Source organism: Caloenas nicobarica, chromosome 2, assembly GCF_036013445.1.
Source record: "Caloenas nicobarica isolate bCalNic1 chromosome 2, bCalNic1.hap1, whole genome shotgun sequence".
In the NCBI taxonomy this organism is placed as follows: domain Eukaryota; kingdom Metazoa; phylum Chordata; class Aves; order Columbiformes; family Columbidae; genus Caloenas; species Caloenas nicobarica.
Genome location: NC_088246.1, coordinates 17,797,133 through 17,813,184, shown reverse-complemented (window position 1 = coordinate 17,813,184; position 16,052 = coordinate 17,797,133). Strand labels below are relative to the sequence as shown.

The 16,052-nt window shown below is 37.4% G+C and overlaps 1 protein-coding gene across 1 annotated transcript in view; it reads right to left on the bottom strand.

Moving 5' to 3' along the window:
• Nucleotides 1-617: 617 nt before the first annotated feature.
• Nucleotides 618-16,052, bottom strand: part of ODAD2 (outer dynein arm docking complex subunit 2) — an 83,985-nt gene continuing 68,550 nt past the window's right edge. Inside the window, 1 exon segment of the mRNA XM_065629660.1 lies at nucleotides 618-731. Within this exon segment, the coding sequence (XP_065485732.1) occupies nucleotides 618-731 (114 nt within the window).

Below are 16,052 nucleotides of genomic sequence, written 5' to 3'. Positions count from 1 at the left end.
TAAAACACGTCACCAGCTACTTATAAAATTAAGCACTATTTTGTTCGATGTTGGTAGAAACAGGAAATTTGGAGTGATGTCTACTGCTACAGCTGTTTTAAGTCCTTATATAACACCAGATGTGCGATTGATATATCTGTATTTTGTCCTCTCCTGTGAATTGCAAGTGATCAAACAGGCAAAAACATAATGACAGGATGATTGGACAAGTTTAGCATGAAGGGAATTGTTCAAGAAATTCATAAATCACTGCACAACCACACACACAGTGAAGGAAAATTTATTGCAATGTCATAGGTATGCAAAACCATTTATTGCTACAATGAATTTCAAGTACAAGCATATTAATTGTAGAAAAAGTCTTTGACATATCTTAACTGCTAGTCTTTTGAAAGATACAATACTAAAACACACACAAAACTAGGTGTCTTATAAAATGAGGTGTGACAAACCAATAATGTAAAAACAAACATAATTTTCCACAGATTTATTTTTGTTACTAAGTTATCCTCATATGAATGAGCTCTGCTATGGAATACAGATGCTAGAAGGAGTAATCATATATTTAAACGTAGCTGTATTGCAAAACAAGTGTGTTGGTAAAAGCTGCTAAAGCATCAGCCATACTTTGCTTTTTCTGTTGCTAGAGCCAATCTGCGAATGTTTGCTATGCAACCAGCTGCTGCCTCCTGCAGAGTTTCGTCTGTAGAGCCCACCATGGCCAGCAAGAGCTAGCGAAAACACAAAAGAGAAATGGCATAAGGAGAACAAATAAGTATGCTATTGTTTAAATAATATTCAAATCATCATCTAGAACAATTGCATGGATTTACTCACACATATAATAAATAAAATAGTAAAAATCATATTAACAACACTGTATTATTTATGTATGTATGCATACCTATATACATATACTTTTGTATACCTATATATATTAACATACACAAAGACCATAACACTTTATATTTTAACGTATTTTTACCTGTAATTTGATATTTTCACGTCTGATTTTCTGTTGATTGTATCACACCTGTCTGTTGGTTGTCACTTGGATTTTTTCTTGTAAGTAGAAATTGCATATGCTTTAACTGCAATAATGGTTTCCCCCAGGTATACTAGTATATTTGTACATGTTCAAGATTTTTAATAAACAAAGCCATACTTTTTTTTTGGCCTTGATCGTGAAACTGGATCCATGTGAACAGACCCTCGTGTCCCATTGACTGCAGCAGGTTTCTTTATTGTCACAGCAATCCACTCTTGTTAAACTGCTTGAGGGATACAGATCTGGGCATATAATTCTTAAAGATTTGCATGTAAAAGTAAAAAACAAAAACTCAAAAGACGACAAACTTTTGGAGCTGATTCAGCTTCTTAGTCATATGGATTAGATCCTTTACTCTGGAAGTCATTCAATTTTTTCAGTGGAAATTCCCTTGGGTAAGGTGCTGTTCAACACAAGTATGACCTAAGACAGGCCTTCATGATAAAACATTTTTACATATCAGAAAACCATTAATAATGGGTTTGGATCTCACCTCCTCAGTGTGTTGCAAGTCAGTGATGCAACTGCAAACGCAATATATGGTGGAAAACAGAAGACTCTTGCTTAGCTTAAATCAGCTCCACGCAATCCTCAGATTTCTGAAAATCTGCCAAGCTTAATGTGCGTTCAGGTATTTTGAAGCTCAGACAGCTCTAATTAAAACCTCTATTTTCAGTCTGCAATACTTAGGATTCTGTGTTCACCCAAACAATGTTGACTCAAACCACAGAGAAATCTGTTATCACTCAACTCCAGTGCATATTTTTCATACAGCTAAAAGATTACACGAAATTATGAACTGCTAAATATAAAAGCATAAATTGAATGCAGACATCAAATTCGTACGCTACCTTTTTCTAACCTTCCAGCGATCGTGAGGCATGGGCCACAGCTGCACACATATGGCATTTGCTTATAGAGATCAAAGCATTTTATACTTGAGGAAGTATTTGTGTTAGCCAAATGTACAAAACAAGCACCTTGCCAGTCACCTTTCACCCTTTGACCCCTACATCTAACTTAAGGGTGCCTGTGATGGGCCTGAATCATGTCGAAAGAAGTATTATGTGAGTTAAGCATCAATGATAATTTTTTCTAGCAATTCTTCCTATAACTTCCGTTAACGTCATCAGATGTCTATGTACAAATAGCTAGGTAAGACTTCTTGAAGTGTGAACACACCTAAAGGGATATGCCAGAGTTAAACATGAGACGAAAGGATATGAGAGAGCTTTATAATCTTATTTGCCTGCAAATGTTGGGCCAGGGGTGGCAACCAGAGAAGTCAGTGGAAGTTTCTCCACTGACCTCAACTGGCAGCAAGACCAACCAGCGCATCTATGTGGTGACAAAGCTGCGCAGCAAAGCACGAAGGCCAGAGTGCAAGTCTCAACAGACACTTAACTTCTTTTTTTTTTTTCCCCTAAGAATTATGGCTGGATGAACACCTTTCTTCCTTGCTAACTTCCACCAGCTGATTTCTCACCAACTTGAAATGTTTCTTTGTGTGCCTCACAACTTTCTTGTATAACTTACAGAGGAAAACTGGTCTAGATCCTTCACATCCCTGACTCAAACCCCAAAATATGTATGCACATACCACTCCTATGGTGGTTTTGGTAAAGCCATAAGTTTCCAATTGAGAGGCAAAGAAACTATATGCTTTATGTGATTATTCACTGCATCTTCACAGACCTAGTGCAAGGCTTTCTCAGCATAGCGAATGTGGAACTCAAACTTTCAGAATAATTTCAGCATAAGACTTGTTACCAGTTTGTAAGAGCAGAAGCTCATCACAAAAACAATGTTTTGGAAATACATTAACTAGTAGAACTACAGCAAAAATAGACCTTTGCCTTTATTATAACTACACGTTAGGTAGGACTCAATTCAAGGTTATTTATTTATTTTAGCCAACACTTTTTTCTAGGCTCAGAAAACTTAGGAAAACAGGTATTTTTCTGTCACTTTCCACGTGGAGCTCAATATTAAGCAACGACAATAGTAGTGGGGAGGGAAACTGTGCTATTTATTGGAGGTGCACGTTGGAACATGAGGGTTAGGTAGCAAAGAACAGCTCGCTACAGAACATAGGTTAAAAGTACCCAGAAGGATGTCTAAAGAATTAGTGGTACAAATGCAACTAATGCAAACGACAATTTTTATAAAGGTATTAAATACTGATTTTTTTTCCTTCTGAGTTTGGAGAATCAAGGATCAATTCTTCTCTAATTTGTTTTTCTCCTATAGTGGCAACATCTGTAAGAACTGTCACGTCATACAAAATCCTGTACTACACTGTGTCTCAGGATTTTCACAGTACTACTTCAAAGAAATATACTTGGAAACAGTCTAATACGGTAGCTGCCTCTGAGGACTGAGGATACACAGCAGCATTTGTCAGTTAACCTACTCCTTTTGTGCTAACAAAAAGGCAGTTGAAGAGAAGATTATCGAAAATGCAAAATATTTCAATATAAGTAGGTAATTCCATATTTAGGAATCTAACTTTGAAGATTTTTATATAAATCCTGACTTAAATGAAACAAAATTTTATTCTTTTTTATATATACCAAGAAAGTTATAATTCTTTCACTTCCTGACTGCTGCTCCTTGACACTTTCATAGGTTCAATTTACTGGCAATTTGGGTCATCCAATTCAGGTATGGAAATGTATTCATAGGGAGTATACACAGACTATACCCACATATTAGATATATTTGACAAGTCCAAGAAATCTTTTTTTTTTTTTAAATTCCGGTGCACCAGTACAATATAACATGTCCTTTTTCTTGATGCGATGCCCTTGAACTTCATGTATCCCTTCCCTTTACTGTTCAGGTATTGTTTTCTGACACATGTAAATGTTAACAGATGTGAGAAGCAGTAAAAAAAGCATGTGGTATAAATGCTTCTTTCTGGCACGTAAGAGGCACTTTCCATAGACAGAGAAAGCACTTGCGGCACTATGTAGCCTTCATTTTCTGTTGGCAGGTACCTATATTCTAAGGCAAGAGTCCAAAACTTTTTGCACAGTTAGCACGTCATACCAGCAAATAAGCACAAATACAAGCTGTCTGGAGAACGTACAGAGCATATGCAGCATTTCTGGGTTCCAAAAACAAGAGCAATGCACAGCCAAATCATTTGAATATTCAGAACAATTAAGATTTTGCTATTAATATCCCAGCTTTAAAATAGCACAGAATTGTGATACTATATTAGGACTGCGCAGTCATAGAATAATTCAGAATGGAAGGGATCTCAGGAGCTCTCCAGTCCAATGTCATGCTCAAAGCAGGGTCAGCTACAAGGCTAGACCAGGTTGCTCAGAGTTTTATCCAGCCTGACCTTGAAAACCTCAAAGTACGGAGGTTGCACAGTCTGTTTGGGCAACCTATTGCAGTGTTTGACTGCAGGTCTTCCCTGCATTCAGTTACTCTTGTTTCAGTTTATGCCTGTTGTCTCATCCTCTTGCTGTGCATCACTGTGAAAAGCCTAGCTCCATCTTTTTGATGACTGACATCCTCATAGGTACTGGAAGGCTGCTATTAATATTAAGTCTGCTTGAAGCTTTCTCTTCTCCAGGCTGAAAAAGCCCAGTTTCCTTAGTTTCTCCTCTCCTCATATGGCAAGTGCTCCAGCTCTTGACCATCCTCTGGTCCTCTGGTGGTCCTCTGCTGAACCTAGTATGGTTTATCCATGTCTTTCCCATATCGGAGGCCAAAGCTGGGTGCAGTATTCTAGGTGTGGTCTAATGAGTACTAAGGGGAACAATCACTTCCCTCAACCTTCTGGCTGTGCTCCTGCTCATACAGCCCAGTATCGTGTCTTCTTTGCTGTCAGGACACATTGCTGGCTCATGTTCTGCGTGCTGTCTACGAAAATCTCCATACCCTTTTCAGTAAAACTTTGTGTTTGTCCTTGCTGAATTTCACAACGCTCCTGCTGGCCTGCTCCGGCCCTGCCCAGGCCCCTCTGAGCAGTGGCCCTTCCCTTGACTGTATTGAAACTGTCCTCCCTGCCTCAACTGGCGACTTGGTCTCATTGCAAACTAAGTCCATTGCCTTCCCAAGACCACTGACAAACACGTTAAGTGGGATAGGTCCCAACTGAGAGAGCCCTTCAGCACTCCCCTTGTCACCAGCCTTCAGGTAGAGCACAACCCACTGACTACCACCCTCTGAGCTCGATCATCCAACCAGTTTTAATCCATTTGGTTGTTCACCCATCTAGACTATAACACATTGTAATTTGGACAGAACTATGCTGTGGGAAACAGAAACCTTGCTAAAGCCAAGGTAAAGGACATGCACTGCTCTCCTCTCACCTACAAATTTAGACACATAGAGGGCAATCAGGTTGACCTTTGGTAAAACTAAGTTCACTGTTCCAAATCATCTTCTCCTTCTTGTGCCCAAAAAATGTGTTCCAAGAGGACTGCCTCTGTAACTTCCCCAGACACCAGTGAGAAGCTGACCAGTCCGTGGTGCCCCAGACTGGGAGGACAACTTGTTGCTCTGAAGACACACTTGGCAAACTCTTATTGCTGGGTCTTACACTCTCTGGCATACCAAAGGTGTAACAAAAATGGAAAGTCTTTTGTTCCTCAAGGAAGTAGTAAGAGGTAAGGGGATAAGCCATAATATTTGCTTGCATAGACATGCATCAGGAACGATGCCACCTCCCCCTGCCTGAAAGCACATGACATGTTTTCAATTGCACACATAGTATCTTTACCATTACAAAATAAGCAATTGAAAACCTATTATTTCCAACAAGATAAGACAAGCCATCAAAATAAGAACTTGTAAAAGTGTCATTTCAAAATGGGTACAGCTCCCTGGATGAGTAAGACTCTAATTAAAATGGGCTAGTAATTCTCTTTTCTATGAAGATGTCTTTATAGAATTTTTCACTTCTACAAAAGAAGTAACACAAGGGGATTTGAAAGCAGAGAAAGTGTAGACAAGTTTTGTACCAACAAACCCTGAATCTGACAAAATCTCAGCTGATAGTGATGCTCCATGTACTGGTTACAGTAATTTATAACTACTCACTTTGCTTTAGTCACAGTCATTGCAGCTTCCAGACTCAGAGGCGGGAAGCGGGAAAAATAGGGAGTGATGTCTTCAGAAAGAACGGAGTTTTGCATGTATTAATCTTTAAATAAGGGGTTAGTCACACGATGTGTCTACAGCAAGTTTTCCAGAACAGTGGAAAGGTAGAACAATGCTGCTGGAAAGAGGTTCCAATACAAAAAAGATAAAAGATCAGCCTGTTCAACACTCTGGAGTCCTGTGAACATGAAAGCAAATAACGAATAAAGAATAACTATTAAAAACATGCCTTTTTTGTTTTCCTGGCTTCTTTAGGTTTTCTGCTCTGTAAAAGAAATTTTATTTGATTTTTTTCTAATGAGAAGGAAATACGGACAAACTCCTTCAACAAGATTCATATCTATACTGGGAAGCTAGTAAGAGTTCACATAGAGCTTAAAATTCCTGGATCTAAAGACATTTACTTAAATACATCTTGTAGATCGACATAGCATTTCCAACTGGTGGTAGGACTTTTTTAAAATTTGGATTTAGTATCTGACTTCTTTTACATGCAGCATTTCCAGAAGGATGCTAAATTTCTAGTACTGTGATCTTCTAATTGCGTAACACTTCTTTTCCAAAAAAGACATTTTTCACACGCTTTTTATAAATCTAACCTAAAACAAAAAAAAATGCTTTAAATAAAAGCATATGGTAGAAGTTTATCCAAGAAAGTATCAGTCTAGATCCAGCCAGCATTTTGCTAACTTTCAACACCATATTGCACACTGGAAAATATTAAAGCACCAAGTTTCAGTCTTATGTTATAAATATTCCTATGAAAATGCTTCTCATAAAATTAAACTATAAATAATAAAAAATACTCCACAATCAAAGCATAACGAAGGTTAAGCTAAGTCACTGTTTCTAAATTAAAATTCAGGCCAATTTCCTGATTTCCTCTTTCAGTGGAGTGAAAGGGTAAGACAATATGTACCAGGCACAGCCTCCTAAGAAGATGATGTTCCTGTAAGTTCTGGGGTGTTCTCTGTTAATTTTGTTTTTCTCAGGTGGCACGAAGAGAAAAGATTTCAGACATAAAGTCCGGTCTGTCAGGGAACACTCTGAGCTAGCAGACGTACAAAATCCAGCACCAAGAAATTCCAGTAGAGGCAAAAGCTGGGCAGGGCAGATCCCACTGTGTCACTCGCTGTATGGGTAAAGAGGTGGGAACTGAAGCTCTCTGGCTGGGGTGGGAGAAATCCTAGGAAGACTGCACCTGGCTCTTCCTTCCCTTTCCCTCTCCCTTTCCCTTTCCCTCTCCCTTTCCCTTTCCTTTCCTTTCTTTTCCTGGGAATGAGGAGGTCCAAAGGATGCAGCTTGGGCTAAGGTACCCCTGAACGTGGTGGTGGTCAGCAGGCTGGCCAGGAGCTCTCTCTTCTTTCTCACCTCTCCCTTCCTCCCTCAGAAAGCCAGCGACAGAGCACAGGGCCAGGCAAACCTGGGCACGTTCCACAAACAGGTGTGGGACTTGTTAGGATGAGAACAAACTTGTCTCAATTCGTGGTGCACTTCCTCACCTGCCTCAGGACTTAGGACAGGTGACTTGTCCCCAGCAAGTTGTTACTTTTTCCTATGTGGCTGCCTGGGATGAAACAGCTACTGGTTAGCTGAATCCCACAAAATGCTGGGAAACGGGAGGAAGAAGATCAGGGCTTGATAGATTCAGTGAAGTATCCTGAACGTACGATCACTGGTACCTTACCATGGGATGTTTACCACTTCTTTAGAATATACAGCTCCAGTGAACTTCAACTGATTTTATGCCATGATAGATTTGAAGCTGTACCCTTCTGGGTATAGCTTCGTTTTTTTGGTTTTTCCTATCTGCTATCTTTCCCTTTTTGTCTATTTATTTTGCTTAGTCACCTCTTGTATTAGAACTAAACTGAAAGGTATTTGGGAAAAGGACCATATTTCTCCCACACATCTGAATTGTGCCTACTACAATGGCATAGCACTCTTGAAAAGAAATCCCTTGATCGCACACTAATAAAATACGAAATAAGAATATCATTCTCATACTCTCCAATAAGCTTAAATGTTGCATGGCATTACCTTGGGGAAACACATACAATCTGAAAGCCTAAAGGGAATTACAATACGGTACACACTGTAAGGTACACACACATACTTGCAAGTTTTTATATATTTACAAAATATGAATAAACTCCACAGCTCTCTCTCCACCTCATCTGTATTAATTGTCTATTTCTTATAAGCACAAAATTGTTTAGAGAAGGATGCCACCCTTCTGTGCAAAGACATAATAAATGGGCAGAGAACTCTGAATATCAGTGACAAGGAGAAAGTGAACAAAATGCTAAGTGGTGAAATGTAAAATAGTTTAAAAACTGTAAACTCTCAGGCCACTTTAAAATACACTAAGTTTAAAGGTTTTCCCATCTCAGGTTGTTACGTATAGGACTTCAGATGGATATTTCTAAAAATTTCAGATGTAAATCTAACTAAATATAAACATACCATGCAAAGGTAATGTAGTTAAATAAAACTAGTAACAAAAATGGTTTCTAACCCTTGTTTAAAAGGTACGATTATATGTAACCAATTGGACTCCTTAAAGGCAGACAGTTTGAATCTACATTCAGCTGTAAGAAGTTTGGTGCAATATTAAGAAAGAATTCAATCATCATGAACATTCCAATGTATAAAGAGCCTTATGGGATATGAAATTCATCCCACAAAAAGCAATAGGCAGATCTGATAATCCAGAAGTGATGAAGCCCAGGGTCTTACAGCATATTTTTATTTGAACCACTTTCTCTATTTTATTTTTATTTCATTGTAGTTTTCAGAAGAAGATTAACATATAAAATGCTTTCATTGGGATAGAGAGAAGAAAGAACTTTTTTGTCATCTCAACAGAGTGACATTTTTAAAAAGCTTTTTTCAATTCACTGGAAATTAATTTTATTAAGAGTAAAACGGAAGCCTGCTTACTTACTACATGTAATGGATATTTAAAACAGTAAACTTATGTCATAGAGGTTCCTTTCCTTTCATAATTTAGTTTATCTCAGTAACATGTTGGGGACTGTCCTCCCCTGATATTGCTGCCAGCCAGATCAATCTTTCTTCCTTGTATTTTCTGCTCCTTTTCCATACTTACCTGCTTTTTCACTCTTTGCTTTCTTTTCCATTTTACAAGAGCATGACTTTTACCTTGCATTTCTTTCCCAAATGTTACCAAGGAATATGAAATTGAGAAAGAATTACTAATTCAGTTTTGTTTTTCCAAATTCATAAACATTACTATCAATAAGTATACTATCATTTTATCTGTTTGTCTATCTCTAGCAGTCATACAAAGATCATATGAAAGTTAAGAAGGAGAAATGCAAATAAACTATCAGCAGCAAGTCAGAGGAAAAAAAGGAGGTATAAGCTGTTCATTAACCCTCACATACCGAAGGGTTCTGCCTGATTTCTCACCAATACCCTGAAAACATAGTGCTCTTTTTCGTTCTCTCTGGTTTGTCTGTATCCCTGAAATGCACTATCACTAGCCTGTCTTTGAAGACAACATTGAACTCCAGCAAAGAGGCACCAGTTTCAAGACCAGTGACAAATTTTGCAATGTTTATCTCAAGTTGCATCTTATCCTGAGAACAGGATACAAGATCTGACTGTACTAGTATTTTTAAAGTACGTTAGATCTACTGGTATGCGTGAACTGACTTCAAACTCTCTGTATTCAATTCCAAGTACTGATCTTCATCTCTAAACTTAATACAGCTTTAGGTCCAATGCTCGAAGTATCTGTCTCTCCGCCTATATATTACCATTATAATCAAAAGCAGTGGGGTGTTTTTGCTAGTAAACCTTACATATCAAAGTCTGGGGATAAAAGCAAGATGTTCTCACTGTAGATCCATACAACAGCATTTATTTTAAATCATGAGCCAGGGTATTTCAAAGCTTTTTTTTGTGTGGCATGCAAGAAGACTGATCTATAATCTCATGTTTTCAGATGTGTGGGTGGCAACAGTGCATACATTTACATAAATTAGAAGATGAGTGGTATTGTTCATCTTGTAGTCTGGTTTTAGACTAGTAAATGTACTAGAAAATGTTCAATTAGAACACAGTATAAATGTATAGATGCTATGAACACAGCTCAGCTTTATTCTTACAAATACAAAACTCTCAATGTGATGAAGCAAAAAATGAGCTGGGGATGTTCATGGGCAAACATCTGTCTATAGTTCACATACTAATTCATATCTATAGATTTAAATGTCTGATATCAGGAAAAAAATGAAAGAAATTATGAACATAGAGTGGAAGTTACTTTTCAAGATTGTCAAACTGCTTCTTTTTTGTTATTAGAGAAAAACAAAAGGAATACATTATTTTATACAGAGAAGTCGACTTCCTATAATCAACCCAAATTTCTGAGTCACTTTAGCATTGCTTTATGAACAGAGTCTGACACAGGGGTCATAAAATATATATACTAGTGCTGGAAATTTGTGTGCTTTCCTTAAGTTGGTGTAGTGGAAAAACGTTACCATGCACACTTATTGTGACAAATGCTTCGGTTTTTTGGTGATTAAAACATAAGGGGTGTCTTGAATTATTGCTCCGTTCAGGTCATGTTTAACCAAAACATTTGTGATTTGCACATAGTTGTCTAGAGTGGAGTTGGGTATTTTTTTAAAAACAAGCAAAACATCTCCCCAAAACCATTCAAGGACTCACTTTGGTCACAAACACCTTGAGTGGGATTTTGGAGGCTTTATGAGGTCAGGGATTTTTAAAGACACTTTGTAGGCTGCAAGGAAGCAACAATACCTGCCTGCCTGCACATGTCAGCCAGGAAATACCAGAGGCCTTGATCTGCTTCCTTCCTTCTCTAAAGATGTAACTAGAAAGTAGGGAATGACAGATTAACTAATAGAAGTTAACTTTAAAACTTTCCCCTGATTAGAGCAAAAGTCTGTTTCTCGTTTTTTTTTATTGAGTAATTGCTCAACTTTAATTCCAAGCTTCAAGTTTTGGGGATGTTTTTAGCTTATTCATTTGCCTGGGCTTTTTTAGTTTCATAAAAATAAAGTTATAGTTGTGCTTGGGCAAGTGGAGATTGCAGCACATGCATAAAGGCTCTGCTAAAGCTGGTTAAAGCATGCAGGTGAAGATGTGAAAATTAATATCCTAAAACCACACAACTCTATGCTTTAAAATAGACAGAAAAAAAATTCATGTGGGTCTTCTAGCTGAATGCTACCACTGCAAAAGGTAAAACAGAATAATGATTAATACTCTGAAGTCGGTACAGTGGTTCCCTTATATCTCAGGTAGGATGAAATGGTTAGAAAGGTTGATTAACTAGGTACCCAAAATATTATTTCACAACACTAATGGTAGCACAAGAACACAATTAACAGCATGCTGGACATACTCAGGGCACACTGACACCTAATCATAATAATATGTGTGTAACATACAATATTTTCAATATGTTACACTGAAAATTTTTCTGTCCAAATTGTTTGCAAGGACTATTGCCTTGCCCAAATATATGGACATCTCTCCAGTTCTAACAGATTAGTTGCTGGCAGTCCCTTTGCATCTGCTGCACATGTAGTGTGCAATACTGCCCAGTGTTTTAAATCCAATGATTTAATGAAAGGTAAAACCTTTGCACTGAGCTGTGATGTATTTGCACAGGAGATTTGACCTCCATGGCTCAGCATTGTGAACTGCAGTTTGAAATTGGCTCTTGTCTCTACTACCATGAAGAACTTTATTATCAGCGAAGTTTGCAACCTCACCGTTCGCCACCCTTCCCACTATCATCTATGAAATACTGAATAGCAAGATCCCTTGGCTGCAAAACTTGATCCAAATTCCTACATTTTTATTCCTGATTTTTACGAATTATTTATCCTTTCTAGGACTTTGCCTTCTCATCACATAGCAGTTTAACTTCTTTAAGAGCTTTTGGTGGAGAGTTCTGTTGAGGGCTTTCTTAAAATCCAAGCCTGGTCAATTCAACACTTCCAAATAGCATCAGGATTACTGCACATGAATAGACTATACAACTAATGAAAAGACAAAATGCATTGAGAAGCAAAGACTAACAAAATATTCTCTATACAGTGAATGTTCAGCATATCCAGTACCAAAGTATGACAGACCTTCTTTAGATATATACATACTCCATTATCTTACAATGGCTCTGGAGTCCAGCAATTATCTCTCTTTGGAATTCTGTGAAGGAGCTAATCCAGTCTAATGACTGTTGGATTTGTGCAGATTGCACAGATACAATGTACAGAGAGAAAAAGAGCAAATTCATCACACATACCTATGGTCAAGGTAGACAGTATGCAAGACCTGGTGAAGGACAGGACCTCCAGAGGGCAATTCTGATTTTAGGTGTTCTAAATACCTTCTGGAGATTTTTAATCCCTCTATATTGCCACAGAGCCCTAAATTACGTAACTTAGCCCCAGTCCAGTATTTGGAATTGCCATACGTGTATGGCAGTATGGAAGCACCTTTATGAGTCTCTGCTTTCTCAATCTCATGTCATGGAGAGTTTCTTTATTGTTATTTTTATCTTCAACACAAATGAATGAGTAGACTAGATACAACCTAAAGTCACTTTCTATCTAGTTTTTCAGCTTCTCCAGATTCAAAAGTAACATGTAATATGCAGTGTATCAGACTCCTTTGGTAATTAAGTTATTGGTTAATATTCTCTTACTTTAACATTTTTTTTCTCCAAAACTCAGAGATTAAAAATTATCATAAACTTTGGCAAGAAATCCTGCACTGATTAGCCGCCAATACAAATACAGCCAATTAACATCCTTGGAGATAAATGCAAAATTAAATAAAATTAAATTTCCAATAAAACGAAATTGTATGAACTTTCACTTTTAGTCTAGGAGAAGATATATTTTAGCTTTTATATACAATTGATTATTATATAATCATAAATCCATCAGCAATTCGTAACCTGACCCTGCCCTCACTCAAGTCAGGACAGAGCTCTCAGCAGCCTCGCACCCAGCAGCCTCCTCAGGTCTTTGCACTTTACGCCAAAGTACAGAACACTGACCAGGAACACTAGAGCCCATCCCATAATCTACACATTGCAAATGGACTTTTCCTTAGGATCTTTACCTTGAAAGTGACAGCAATAAGATATACCATAGTACTTAAAAGATACCAGAGTGCTCTTTGAAATGGCGACACAGAAGAGACGGCAATGACTGAGGCCTGAACCCAATTTGAACCAAGTGATTGATTCTACAAGAAGAAGGAAAAAAAAGGCTTCATAGATTACAACAATTAATGCATCGTTTGGTACATTGAGAACTCCTGAGTGACAATTCAGCCTCTATTTACACAGGTATGTGTGTATATATATCCGTCTGTATATTGTTCTTCAGATTTCTTATGTTCAGCTTCCTTGAATAGCTCCTTAAATACAAGGAAACTATTTTTGATCAGCTGAATGCCAAAACTAATTACCTAGCATTCCGCTCTTGTACATCAAGCCCAGTGTCTCTCAATTAAGAAAACTAATTTTAATATCTGACTATTTAGCTAAGATATTATTCAATAAACAGGAAAATATTTTCATATTCTTCTTTCTTATTATTGCCAAATTAGAAAGAAACATTTCGCATAGTCACAAGGATAAGACTGGTGCAGAGAGCTAAACAATTGCAAGAAGCTGCTCTGTGTATTTCTGTGGTTTGGAAATAGTGCAAAGTCGGAAGGAAAAGACATTCTCTGCATTTTCTAAAGCAAGATAAATACAGAAAAGAAATATAGATGAAAGATGGAACTGCTGTCTATGGACTCTGCCAGATTCCTTGGCTTTTTGGCACACCTATTGAAGCTGGCAGACTTAGCCAGTAGCAATCTTTTCCATTAAAAGGAGCAACATATATTTTGGTTTAACATATTTTGTTTGTTCATTTTTAAGCTTCGAAAAATGCTGATTTAATTTTTTTTTAATGATTCCTTCTGCACAGTTGGCTGCAATTGCGCTTATTTGAAGCGGCTCATTTATCACTAAAAGAGCTGCAGGGCACAGCTACTGTTAAATCGTTCCAACAAACCTACAGCTTAGTGGGACAAGCTTCTTTTTATAAGACTAAAAGATGTTTAAAATGTGCCAAGAGTAGCTTTATGCCAGCCTCTAGGTTCGCTATCCAAATGGTACTAAATCAGAGGTCTCCTGAAGCACAGAGTTTGGGCAAAGATAAGCTGATCTCCCTTAGGCTGCTGGTTGTTCCCATTCGGGATCAGCCAGATTTTAACAGAACACTTGCTACGTACCATAAACTTTAATAATGTGAAATTTTGAAAAATAATCTGAAGTTTGAGGTTTGGTCTACACTGAAGCCAAAGTTCATTACCTTTGGCAATGGTGCAAAAGCAAAATGTTTTACATGTAAGTACCCTACTTTATGAATGGTGAAGTTCTGCTTATTATGAAGGTAAAGGCTCACTGGTTTCTGCCTCCTGCAGCTGAAACTATAAAGAAAATGTTCACACCTGGCAGTTGCTAACATAACAGAAATTGCAGTGGTGCAACACTGTCAATTTTCATTAATCCTTCTGAAACAAAACAAAATATGCCAGTATTGGACTTAGTTTATGAAGCCTTGTATCTGAAATTTTAAAGTGTGATGCAATCAATACATTTGTGGGCGAAGGGACTGGGCAGACTTTCTGTAGCCAACAGACATGCAGAAATTTTGCCATCTAGTGCCCTCTCTCTTGACGTCCAAGAATTGTAACAACTAATTTATGAAAAGCAACAGGCATCAGCTTGGATTATGTGCCAAACATGCTATATCTCCAGACTGAGCTGTGGAGCCTGAATAGAGCCAAGCATGACAGTTAAAAAGTTGGTTCTTCTAAACTTAAGACAAAAATATGAATATGTAAATATGCAAATACATACTATTGTACCCCGATAATATTATTGTGTAGATATTATATGAAATATTTTGGATTGATTTAGAAAGATCTTACCTTAAACCTTGCTTAATAATGTAAAACTCTATACTCTCTATCCAATGTTCTCACCAAAGGCCCCCCCGCCCCCCAACAACCAACCCCATAACCAAACACTCCTAAAGAAATAGGTGCCAGTGCTTTTGCATTTCATTTTCTAAACTTCAGATATATATGGTTTGTGGCAAAAAGTTGGTTTTAGAATGTTTTCAGTAGAAATTACTAGTAATTGTCTTCCATATTTTGTAATTCACATCTATTTATTTCACAAAGATGGTCTTACGAAAGTCTTTTCACATAAAATGGTTAGCCAAAATTTCTTGTAGGGATTTATGACTTTAGCAAAAAATGACCAATATTCTGGAAGCTCTGCACAATAAAATACATTAAATGTATTTTTCAATACAGTCATTATAACAAAGCATAGAAGAATTCTCCAAATATTAAATCTACATTTCGCAGTAACTTTCATAAATCACGGTTAAACCAACTGGTTTTATATCTTAGATTACTACAAGGGAACAGAAGAACCTACATGTGATTACCCTTTCTACCAGTAAGAATATAACTTAAAAAATACCAATACCTTTTATTAATTCATCACAGAATTCAGAAAATAAATTATAGCTGTTACACCTTCTTTGCCTCCCCCCCAAACAAAACCCAAACCAAACCCAACCCAACAAAAAAGCCCCAATAATGGCTCCTCTAAACCAACAATAATTAGTTCTGTATGTACAATGGAATAAGAACAGGAGAAAAGACTTGTTCATAGTGCAGCACAGCAATACTATTTTTAAATAAACTTGTTTGGATAACAAAAGCAGCTCAGCACAATGCGGAGCTCAGCAGAGGCTGATTTACTGTGACTTCATGTAGCCTTCAGCACAGACAC